General features: G+C 52.7%; 1 protein-coding gene across 2 annotated transcripts in view; it reads right to left on the reverse strand.

Moving 5' to 3' along the window:
- KCNIP1 (potassium voltage-gated channel interacting protein 1) overlaps positions 1–5,104 on the reverse strand; it is a gene marked incomplete at both ends in the record, with an annotated part of 331,242 nt that extends 326,138 nt beyond the window's left edge. For both annotated transcript variants that reach the window (XM_080804194.1, XM_080804193.1), the window contains one exon: positions 5,017–5,104. In XM_080804194.1, the coding sequence (XP_080660320.1) occupies positions 5,017–5,104 (88 nt within the window). The remainder of the gene's footprint in view (positions 1–5,016) is intronic.
- Positions 5,105–12,477: the final 7,373 nt, after the last annotated feature.

Below are 12,477 nucleotides of genomic sequence, written 5' to 3' on the forward strand. Positions count from 1 at the left end.
CCACTTATTGCCAGCTGGACCACATGGTCAGTTTCCTTACCTGGTAAAATGGTGATTGCAACCCCTCCTCCCAAGGTCAGGGCTAGGCCAAGATAAGAGAGGTGCCGAGGGCACAGCTCAGTAGGGAGGAACTCACCACTAGCCCTACTAGCCAGAGCCTGTCACTCCTGTCATCCTCAGTGAGTTATAATACAATGTTTGCATTGGGTTTATTATTACCTCCAATTAAAGGAGCGAGCCTCGGCTGGCGAGGCGGGAGGGGTGTACCTCCCCCAGGCTCACACAGCTGTTAGATGACAGAGCTGGGACTCAAGCTAGGCCTACCTGAAGGCAGAGCCAAGTTCAAGGTCAGTTCCTCCAGAAGAGGAGGGAAGAGGAACAGCGTGTCTGTGACAGGTCTGAAGCACACAGAGAAACCACAGGCCAGGGTGGGAGAGGGGAGATTGGGCTCCAGGGCATTGTCCTTGAGATAAATCTTACAAGGTCAGCCCTTCCACCCCCTCCCCACCCTGCAGCCCTGCGGGTGGCCTGGACAACTGGAAGCTCTCTGGGACTGAATTCTTCCCTCCTGCAGGCTTTGGCTTTGCCATCTGTGTCTGGGGTGACAGATGGGTTCCCAAAGTGTGGAAGGAGACGGGTTGAAACCTCCCCACCCAGAGTGGGGCCTGCACGACTTGGGTTCCCACCTGCGGTCCCAGGGTCTCTGGGAAGCAGCTGGGGAGCTGGCTGTATAGCAAGAGAACCAGGCAGGTTCCCCAAACCCTGGGGTTAACCGACGTCTAAGCCAGGAGCTGGGCTGCTAAGTTAAAGAGCCAGAGAGGGCCTGGCCCTGGGAGTCATGCTCTTTACTCCTAATAAGGGAACTGGGTATGGGAAAGGGCTCAGAGGTCAATCTCAGCACTAGGTGGGACCTTAGGAAAGCAAGTTCTAGAGAGGGGAATAGAATATTCTAGATAGACCACTCTCAGAGTCTGCGCCAGCTGGGAAGAAACGAGCGGTTAGTGAGGTGGAGCCCCTGCCCAGAGGCGCTTGCAGTGCTGGGGATCAGCTGATAACCGCAATCCCATCAGTGAACACTCCCCGGGAATTTAGTATTTCTGGAGCTTTAGAGCCACACTCTTGTTTAATCCTATAAGGAGGGTATTGTGATCCCATTTTCTAGATTCGGCAACTGAGGCCAGAGAGGTGAGGGACCCTGCAGGAGACTTCCTGGCCTGTGTGCAATGGACCCGAGGATGTCCCAGTCTGGCAACTCACTGTCCTTCCCTCCGCATAAGTGGTTGACAAATTTGTTTTGTTTTGTTTTGTTTTAAAGTGAGAGAAACTCGTTCTTTAAGTTTTGGAGAAATTCAGTACGTAGAACAAGTCAGAGTCAAGCTGAAGGAGCAGGGATGGGCGTGCCAGATCTCCCCCACCCCACCTCCCCTCTTGGAGGACGATTACATGCCCTTCCCGAGACACCGAGAATGCTCAGGCATGGTTCTGAGCCATCTGTCTGGCAGGAGGCTCACTCTCTGGTCACAGATCAGGCCTTGCAGAGGACGGAGTTCAGAGAGCATTTACCAAGCACCTCTGGGACACCTTGCATGGTGCGTCCTGGAAATCCACACTCTATACATCCTCTCGGGACCCCTGGCGGACGGACATCTGTGCCCCAAGGGGCTGCTTCAGTAACTTCATGCTATCGGCAAAGCATCCACTCCAGGCCTGGCACTGACCAGGTGTCTCTGGCCATAGTGACGAGGAAAAGCCCATGTGATCTCTACCCTTACAGACCTCAAGTCCGGTGGGGAAGACACCCTTTAGCAAACATATTTTTAAAAGAAACATAGATCACAAATCGTGATCAGAGCTACAGAGGAAAAGCTCAAGGTCAAGGAGTTGTGTGAGCAGGAGACCTTAGTCAGTTCATCTCTGAAAAGGGCGTCGGTGAGCGAAGTCTGAGCGACCTGCAGCATAGACCAGTGGGAGAGGCGATGGCTATAATAACGGCTGTGGTCCAGGCGTGGAAGGGCAGGGAGGGGGGACTTGGGCTCTCCCGGTCCTCCAGGTATTCCCAAGGCAGGTAAGAAATAGCGAGTTGCCCCGGTAAACAGCAGGAGGTGCCTGGTCCTGTAGAATCTTTACATTCCTCAATTCGGAAAGTGACAAAGAAAACTCCGTTTAACGGTTGGATTATTGCAATTCGAGGCCCCTGTGCAATGAGTAATGAGTAAGTGAAGTCACAATTAAACCCAGCGATCATTAAACTACTGCAATGTGTCGGTGAAAGATATAATCGAGTCAGCAGGGCTGGCCTGTGCATAAGAAAGATCTTCTTTGCTCCCTAGCTCCAGTCCTGGCCCTGCTCCCATGGTCATTTATTTAACAAATATTTAACAAACACCTGGGTTGGGCAGAACACGAGTTCCCCAGCGCGTGCCTGGCACAGAGCCAGGGCTGTGTAAACACTTGGTGCTCCCTGCAGAGTGGAGGGACGCGATCCTGCCCCAGTGCCCACCATGGGCCTCCTCCCTGAGCCCTGGCTATAAGAAACTCAATACGGATGCAGGTCAGAGAAAGGCCAGGTGGCCACTAGGTTCCCAGCGCTGGTCCCTGTGGAGCCCTTTCTGTGTCCCATGGGTCCTAGTCTCTGGGATTCTGAGCGGAGGGAGGGGGCCGTCCTGACCTGCTGTCTGGCTTCTCCACGGAGACTGACACAACGATGCTGGTCCCCCTGCTTCCCCCTGCTTCCCCCTGCTTCCCCCTGCTTCCCCCTGCCCAGTCCTGCCCTCCTCCTCATTTCAGCTGACGCCACTTTCAGATGAGCCTCTGGCTCAGGCCCCCAGGCCTGCCTCCATCTCTGTACTCTGCCTGGTGTCTGGTTTTCGGCCTGTGCCCCACCAGAGTGTGCGTGTCCCGCTGGAGGACTTGTGTCATATTCTCCATGTGCCCAGTGTCCAGCAATTAGTGTGGCGCAGGGTAGGTGCTTAGTAAATAAATCTTCAGCAAATGGTTGTAGGCAAATATGCAAAAGACAATATCTTCCTGTTCATTTATTCAAATAGCCACCTAGCCTCTCTTTCTCTCTTACACACACACACACACACACACACACACCTCTCTGCATGTTCTCTCTCCCCCTGACTGACTCATTTTCTCATATTTAACTCTGTTGCTGTGGTGTCTCCCTGTCTGGAGCTGCCTGCAGAGCACAGATCCACCTGCAGCCAGCTACACTGAAGGCCTTTGACCTTCTAGCAGATGGCATGGCCTAGGCCATCCTCTCCAGACCCATGCCCGTCTCAGTCCCTGACAGCACCCTCACATCCGGTCACTGCAATACAGTCCATAGAGGGACCCTGTGTCTCAGCTTGCTTCCCTGGATCCTTGCAACCATGCTGGAAGGTAAACAGCTTGCAGGTAATGGACCCATTTTACAGATGAAGAAACTGAGGCTCAGAGAGGCTGAGGCCTGCACAGGGAGCAAAGCCAGAGGTGAGATCTCAGTTTCCTGAGTGTGGGCCAAAGCTCTTTCTGCTAAACCTCTGGGAAGCAAAGGCTGAGATGGGGTGCTACCCCTCACCCCTCATCCCCTGAGATCCTGGAGTCCGTGACATGGGGAGAAAATCCTGTTTGGAGGGATTGAATCTCAGGGAGAACTCTGGGACATCCTCCAGTCCTGGCTCAGCTCCTCACCTCTGTCCATCCCACGTGGGCCCCAGGAAACCTGCCCGCAGCCTGACCCTCAGCCTTGGGCTGTTGGTCTCCCTGGGTGTCCTGGAGGCGCAGCACCCTATTTGAGAAATGGTGGAGGCAGATCCAGGGTGAGGATGGGGCTGAGAAAGGAGCTAGGCAGAACTCAGCACCCCTCCCCCTGACATTTGCAGTTCCGTTTGCTCCAGGCCGGACCTCCAGGGCGGGGAACACCCGGGCCTGCGTCATCACAGCTGGCCACACGCAGCCTTCATCTTCCCTCCTTGTCACTTAAAAAAATGCTAGTCAAGGTTTTGTGGCCCTCCCTCCTTCCCTGAATACTCGGCCTGCTACTTCCAATGCATCTCCCCCAAAGACTCTTTCCTCCAGAAAGAGGGCATGAATATTTAAAGCCTTTTCTTCAGCCAGTGAAACCACATCATGCTGCTGCTCTCTCTTCAAATTTTATCTCCAAAAACTTTGCCAGAGTCTCTCTGAGGGCCTCGCCCTCCCTGGCACAGTGTAATGGGCGGGAGGGGGGGGCGGGGGGGTTGGTTCTGGAGACAGGAACGGCCCCGAGAAGTCAACCTCTCCTCCGCGTCCTGGGGCTGACTTGTGTGCACGCAGTCCTAGGTCTGGTTCGCAACCACCCTTCCTGCTGCCCAGGAAGTTGAACCTACCAGCCCTCTGCTGCCCCAGTTCTTGGAGGAGCAGAGGAGACAGACATAGACACAGGCAGGATCCACAGAGGAGTAGGGATCCCAGGGAGCAGAATGAGGACGAAAGCCCCAGAAATGCAGGACCCTGAAACCCGGCAAGAGAAAGTCCTTGGCTCATTGGCCCCCGGAGCTGACATGAATCCGGCTTTCGCCCGTGCATGGCGGACTCCGGCCCCGCCGCCACCTCCTGCTGGCCTCCTTTAGCGGCTCGGTTCTGCAGAATTACTCACAGCCCACCGCATCAAATCTCTCTTTTATCAACAAGACACAACACTCCCTGGATAACTTCTTGAAACTCTGGTCACGCTAAGCAGCCTCCAGTGCTCTGAGAAGGGTTCTGTCCCTCTGCCCGCCTGTAGCCAATCAGCCACACACCACCAAATCCGTTTCCAAAGTTCCAGGCAATTATGGTCAGCTGAGCTCCCTGGCGTGGTGCCCGCCCACCCAGAGCCAGGACCCAGGTTGTCAGCAACCCCAACTCCCAGCCACCCTTGTCCCCCCTGCTGTCCTCTGAGACCCCGGCACACCGGAACAGCCACAGACGCCACCCCAAGGCGCTTGCCACCGTGGCTAGCCAGACCACATTAAGACGGAAAACGAGGGTCAAGGCCAGGCTCCCTACCTTTGCTGAGGGTCCCGGTGATGAGCTTAAAGATGGTCTGGGCAAATTTCACGAACCCAAGCTTGCATCTTTTGGAGCAGCCACTCATGATGGTGGAGGGAAGGTAGGCTCTGCTGTCAGTGCCCAGAAGGAAAAGCGCCCACCTTGCGTGGCCCTGGAACTTGGAGCCCGCCTAGGCAAACCCTGAGAGGCGGAGGTCCCCCAGAAGCTCCGGGAACAGCACAGCTGCCTCTGCAGTGAGTCCGGCTTCTGCATCCAGAAAGCCTGCAGGGCACGATGTTTGCTCCCTTCCTCCCTCCCTCCCTCCACCCCCTCCTGCTGTCCACTCAAGTCCTCACCACGGGAGGACCTCAGGACGCTGGGACTGGGACAGGGACGTCCTGCCAGGGCACAGGGCGCTCCGAGGGAACCAAGGAGGAGTGAGGCTGAGCAGAGCAGGAAGGGAGGAGCTGGCGTTCTCCCAGGCTTTGCTGACTGTCTTTCTTACATGGCAGTGGTAATGTAGCAATTAATACTCGAGTCAGAAGGGAGGGACTGCTACGCAAAAACACTCCGCTCAGCAGCCTCCTGCTCACTCTCCCGCTCTTTCCGTCCTGGTTAATCTAATAGATCAATTCTCCCTGCCCTGACCGGGATGTGGGAGAACTCCCCACAGAGCCAAAAGCCGCCGCTCGGCACTCTGTGGAAAGTTTGCAGGCAGCAGCCTGGCGGCCTGGTTTGCGTCACGAAATCGGGCTGAGTGGGAGCCCTAGGGGAGCTGGCCTGTGTAGCCCCCACCCACCCACCCTCCACCGGGCACCAGCAGCAGGAGATGTCTGCCTCCGTGACTGGGAAGGCCAGTGCCTCCGATCACCTCCAACTCCAGGTGCTCCGACTCAAAGTTGGCCAAGACTCCGTGCACTCTCATCAGGCTAGGAGTGCGATTGGCGCTTTCCTTGATGAAAGTATTCCTCAAAAATGCCAGAAGAGAATTCAGTCTGATTACAGTACAATACTCCCGGAAGTAAACCTGCAAGGCGGTATGCAAATATGGAACCCAGTATGCAAATATGAAATGCATATGCAAATACAAAGTCTGCTATGCAAATAGGCTTAATTAAAATATCTGGTTGCCATTCAGTACCACAGACTGTGCAGAAGGGACCTCGGCAGACATCTCATCCCACCCCCTACACAGGACATGAACTTTCCCCATGACGTCCACACTTTCCTTTCCTTGGTGATTCAAAAGTTCCTCCGGGGGCCATCAGCATCACCGTGATGCGCTGTGGCCACACAAACAGCAGATATGAAATCCCCTGTCAGCTGAACTAAGCCAAATCCTGGGAAATTCTTTTTCTTCCTCTCTTGTCTCCCTGGTTGCTACTTCTCTGGGATGTTTGAGAAGAATAGATTGCTTATGAGCCAGAGAATGGGCTACCCGTTGATAAAATGCCAGATTAAATGGAATTCATGCTCCACGTCTGGTGTCTTCCCCACCTTCCATGAGTCATGTGGAAGTGAATCTTGAATCTCAGTGATCTCAGTGAATCCCAAACCTTTGGGGATGGGGGTGTAGGGGTCACCATCAAATTTCAGCTCTAAGACTAGACTTCGGAGACAGCCCACAAACACAGAGTAGCCTGACTCACCAGCATGACTCACAATGTATACAGAGAGAGGAGTCCTGATGGAAAGTATCCCATTGTGCTCGATGTCTTAGGGCTTGAATCGCCCCATTATTCACTCTCTTTTTCCTAAGGGATTGAAAGTTTCAGTTAAAAGGCACATGGTGTCTGGTAATGTTAATGGCATTTGGTCTTTGGTTCATGTATTCGTGTGAATATTTACCAAGCTGCTAAGATGTAGAAAACCCTGGGCCAGGCAAACTAGACACACAAGGTCAGTGCCTTTTCGACCTTACGGTGGAGTACATTCACCATCAGGCACCAAGCCCTGGTCAAGAATCCGTGTGTCCGGTGAACTTTGTTCACTTTGCTCCATCTTCATGGGATGGAGACACAAGGCAATAGATGTGAAGAAAGGGAAGGAAAGTACTTGACCGTGGAACATGCCTGATGGTCAAGGAGCAAGGAGCAGCACCACCAGGAGCCAAGGAGAAGGAGAGAGTTGAGAGAAAGACTGAGGGAGGCGGTGCTGGCCACCTGACCATTTGCCACGGAGAGTGCTGCCCTCTGAACGCCACAGGACAGAACTCTCAGCTGGACCCCTCTGCCTCTCTCTTCTATACTATACGAGGCACAGACACGGAAGATCGAGAAGCCAGAAGAAACAATAGCTGTGACTTCAGTGGCATTCGCTGGTCCAGAACTCTGTCTTCTGCCTCAAACCTGGCCAGGAAACTGCGGGAGGAGGGGCTCCCAGAAGGCTGTGGGCAGCATCTGTTTCGGGATGACAAGGGAAATCCAGGGGGGACTTGCATCTGGGCTCCAGCTCTGGAATCTGGAGTCCTGTCATTTGAAGCAAAGGAGAAGGAGACAGAGTACTGTGGTCTGAGGGAGCTGGCAAATCCCAAGAACGAGTATCCTGTCCCCTCTCCAGGAAAGTCAGGTAATGGTTAGGAGCATGGCCCTTTGCCCCCAAGCATTCAACCACCTGCTTGTTTATTCCATGCATACAAATGTGGAAGACAGACTATCTGGGCCTCTGCGCCAGGCTCTGAGCAGACAGTGGGGAACAAAACAAAGTACCTGGGCTTACTGGGGTCACATTCCTGTGGTGGAAGGACAGATAGACAATGAGTCTACATACAGGACTGTGCTTTGAAGAAAGAGCTAAGTGGGTGGACAGGGATGGGAGCTCCTACGGTTATAGAGTCACAGAGAAAAACTTGTCCCCATTAAATGACATTTAAGGGAGACCTGAACCAGCCACACAGCTGTGTGGCGGTAAAACCTGTTCCAAATGATGGAACGGCAAGTGCAAAGGCTGAAGACAGGCCTGAGATGCTAAGGTCTGCAATCTAGCAGCTGCTGCAGACCCTCAGCTTTTCCTTCTGCAAAATGGGAATAAGAATCTTTACCTCGTGTGGGGCGGCTTCGATGAAATCAGTATGCTAATATAGTGCCTGGCATAGCAGGTCACTCTGTGAATGCAAAGGTCAATATCACGAACCAATTGCTGCCACTGTTCAGGGTCACCACTCCTGCCCCTGGATCCTAACACCACCCCATAAAAGTCAAGGCTGTGCTGGTAAACCTTTGTGATTATGATCCTGGGGCCAGGCTTCAATTTTTAATCTCCCTTCATCGTAACTCAAATACGAAGCATTTCAGACTCTCCTCCAATCCCAGCAAGGATCAAGAACTTGAACTCTCTGTGTTGGAGAAAGGACTCAGGCCCAGAGAGGGACAGAAGCCCCCAGAATATCACACAGCAAAACCTCCAGAAATGTGGGCAAGGTGTGTAGTGTGCCAAGAAGATTCCCAGCAAAGGAAGGCCAGTTGTGTCAGTGTTAAATTCATACCAGAAGAGTATGGGAGAAAAATCATTCTCTGCTCAAGGAACATGTTATTCTGCAAATAAGGACTAGGAAGGGACACACAGTAATGGAGCATTCAGGTGGCACCAGGGAAATTAGCTCATCCGCAGGTCTGTCATTAGTCAGCCTCCCTGTCACAGATGTGCCTTAGCCAAAGGAACTTGGGAAGGCTGAGTTATCACTCTGCCTGATACGGTTCATAAGAATCTTCACATGACACTTCTGGGGGGGCAGGAGGAGAAGCAGATGGGGGCTCCAGATGTCGTCTATGCCCACAGGAGTGTGCTGACTACTCTGAGAGCAAGGCGAAGAGAGGACAGACATGTTATCCTTTAGAAGGTTGAAAGGCTGGTGACATTGACAGCGACATTTGCTGAGAGCCTTCTATGGGCAGGCAACTGCTCCAAGGACTTCCCTTCACATACGTACTCCTCATAACCCTACGAGGAAAGTATTATTATGCTACCCATTCTACAGATGAGGAAACAGGCCCAGAGAGGGAAAGTGACTTGTTGATAGCCACACAGCTGAGGCAGAATTGGAGCCAAAGGCCGTTTGACATTTGGCTCTAAATTTCATGGAAATTTATTTCGTATCTCACCAAGGCTCCAGATGAAAGCAACTGGGAGTTTGAGTGAGACATATTTTGCCTTGATTTGAAAGAACAAGCAGCTATCATAACCATAAACCCCCATCCTTGGACGCACCATGGGGTGAGTTGAGACCAACGTCCTTGGAAGGAGTTTCTTCCGTGGCCATGGCTGTGGGGGTGGGAGTGGAGACGGGGATGGCTAGGCACGGATGCAGCCTCGCTGCGGCCAGGAGACACAGCCACACTGGCTCTTTCGACAGTAAGAATTTCATATAAAGAGAGGGAATGCGTTATATGCGTATGGAGGACTGACGAGGAGAGGGGGATGCTGAGGAATCACAGACGTGGTATCTGTAGGAAGCAGGGGCCAGCTCTAGCGCTGGGCAGGGGGCAGACAAGGAGAGGACTGGGATTCTCAGAACCTAGGAGCGTGGAGGAGGGGCTCCCTGAGTCTGAGACCCAGTCCTCTGAGGACAGGGTACTGGCTGGCTGGTGCTGGTGTCTCTGAAGGAGAATATTCAGGTTGACTCTGGGAGTTCGAAAACTATGTACTGGAAACTAACCAACTGCTGCCACCGGAACCCGTTGCCCTTGCTAGTTGCACCCGGGATACACGTGGGAGGAGGAAGCTGCCGCGAAGGAAGATGGGCCCCTCCTCCCTGTCCCCCTACTGGCAGAGCCGATCTTGGGGCTGCTGGCAAAGCAGAAATGTGGCTTTCAGGGTCCCAAGCCAGCAGCACCGAGCAAGGCCAGAGAAGGGAGCCCTTGAAGCTGGGGGCTGGTAGTTTAATAACCAGCCAGGCCAGGTGTCTTCCCTTCCAAAGCTGTAGAATCCCACCTTGTGCTGGGTATCGGGGATACACCAATAAATAAGATAGCATGCCTTCCTTAGTGGAAATTGCATTTTAGAAGTGGAGTGGGGTAAGTGTGTTCAGACTATAAATAAGCAGACAAGGGTATAAAGTAAAGATCTTCAGAGCACGCAAATACTTGAAGCAAATAGTGACCGGTCAGTGTTTTCTAATTAGCAGAGCTCACGGAACGGCTCACGATAGAATAATCAGGAAGATGAAGAGGGCAGGTTCCATGGGGGTCATAGTCATTATAAAAATAATCATCATGACTTGTAGCTCTGTTATCAGATGCTGTGCTGGGGGTTGTGCTTGGATTACCTGGGTCTTATAACAAACATCTGAAGTCAGTATTACTTTCTACACCATTTTACAGATGAAAAAGTGGGGGCTTTGTCAGATTTGGTGATTTGGCCTCAACGGAGAGGGTTGAGTCGTTGGGGCTGGTGACTGATTGGGGGAAGTCTGGGGAACAGGAGGGGGTCAAAAGCAGTTCTGGAAACAAAACCAGGAAATGTATCTGGTCTGGGGAGGGAGATGGTTACAGATTTCATATGCCTTGGGGAGAACCGCATCCAGCTGGTAGGCGCAAACGAAGATGAGGAACTCAGGAGTGAGGTGGGGACTCTAGAATTCTCATAAATAAATGATTTTTTGTTACTGCTCAGGAAAAAAATATTAAATGCGGCCTCCCAACAGGCCAAACATATTAGCATTTAAATACAGGCTTACATAGGTGGGTAAAAAGGCAATTTCCTAAGAATTAAATCAGATTTTATTTTTCCTCTAAGTCTCAGGAAAAAATTCCCTTCTGCAGAAGTGGGTCCTCAGAGAGGGATTCACCTTGCTCTAGGGTCCTGGCAGCTCCGTGATCTCAGTGGGACCCGCTGTCTTCTGCCTGCTGCAACTACGGGAAAATGAGGCCTAAGGGCTGATGGAAATTCACCAGCACTGTTGGCTGGAAGTCCTCAGGCTCATTTGCATGGAGGGCAGGGCAGCTCGCGTTGGGGTCATGTCCTCTGCACTCAACTGCGTCAGTGGGTTTGCAGGGCCCGGCTGTGGGCTGAAGGGACCATGGTTTGGTGCAGGACTGGCAGGAAGCAGGGGTGAGCTTCTGCAGCTTCTCCCAGGCAAGAGATGGGGAGAGACCAAGTTGGTCCTTGAAGCCTCCCCTTCTCCCTCTGTGTCCCCGACTGCTAACCCATTGTTGCCCATTGACACCTCTTGCCCATTGTTGTCTTCTCCTGTCCTGACAGCACTCTACACTTACAACTGGACTTGGTCCTGGACCACCACAGGGACCCCTTTATTTTGTAATCATGGAAAGAGCAGAACCAGTTGAAGCTGGACCCCAAAGGCCATAGCTGTGGGCTCCAGGTACCCCCTCTGACCACCAGAGAGCCCTCTAATGTGTCAAGGCTGCTTCCCTGTCTGCCTCCCAGGGTCACTGAAAACAGGACACAGCCCCCCAAAGTGCAGAAATTGGGACTGGGGTCCCAATTCCTAGATATAATGGGCTCTGGATGTCTCTGTTCACCTGCTTTCTCTTCACCGTACACCTCTTCTATGTCCCCAGGTCCTGCTCTTGCAAATAGCCCAGATGGCTTCTCTGACATTCTGTAGCTCAACAAACCATATCATCAGCCTCTAGGACACCCGGGCTATAACACTGGGAGTCATTTCTGACTCTCCCCTGTCCTCTCCGCTTGGCGTCAGTTTCCCGTGGCCGCTGTAACAAATCACCTGTACTAAGGGGCTTAAGACAGCAGGGATCTCGTCTCTCACTGTTCTGGAGGCCAGGAGTCTGAGATCAAGGGTCGGTAGGGTTGGCTCTAGGGAGAAACTATCCATCTGTGGCAATGAGGTGGGGGTTCGATAATAGCAAAGGGGTAATCCATCATGGGAGCCCAGTCCCTTTTTTTGTGACTCTTCCCCTTCCCCCACAAGTCAGGGTCCTGTCTGGCCCGGTCCCCTGCAGAATAAGGGAGCTGACCTTAATGTTCCCAGCTAGGCCAGAATGACTGGTCCCTTCCACCTTTAAGGCCCCATATCAAGAAAGAGGGGAGGACGGTCACATGATCATTCACAAGGCCAAACCTCGGGCAGCTCTGGGTCTAAGTCAGAACATTCCTTCTAGAATCCATCCAGACACAGTGATGGAGGGAGTTCGGAGAGGAAGCATTTACCGGTTAAATAAGAGTCCCTTTAAATATTCATCCTCTTATTGGTAATTACATCAGTGCCCAGAGGGGCTGGCAGGATCCTGGATGGCTAATGGGCAGGCAGGAGACAGTGGGGTGTTTGCATAGGGAGCAAAGTGGGGTGCTGAGTATTTCCATACTCTGGTGTGATGCTCACTGCGGAGCTGAGATAACTTGTCACCGTGCCCAGTGCCTCAGATGGCAAAACCAACTCAACTCCTAGAGGACTTCAAGCCAGTGCCAAGCTGGTGTGTTCCGGGAAGGGCAAGAGGCAATAGGCATGCCAGAGGTGACTCTCAGCCTTTTTGGGTGGTTTGGGTCATTTTTCTCCATCGC

The sequence above is a fragment of the Martes martes genome (genome assembly GCF_963455335.1).
Source record: "Martes martes genome assembly, chromosome: 5".
In the NCBI taxonomy this organism is placed as follows: domain Eukaryota; kingdom Metazoa; phylum Chordata; class Mammalia; order Carnivora; family Mustelidae; genus Martes; species Martes martes.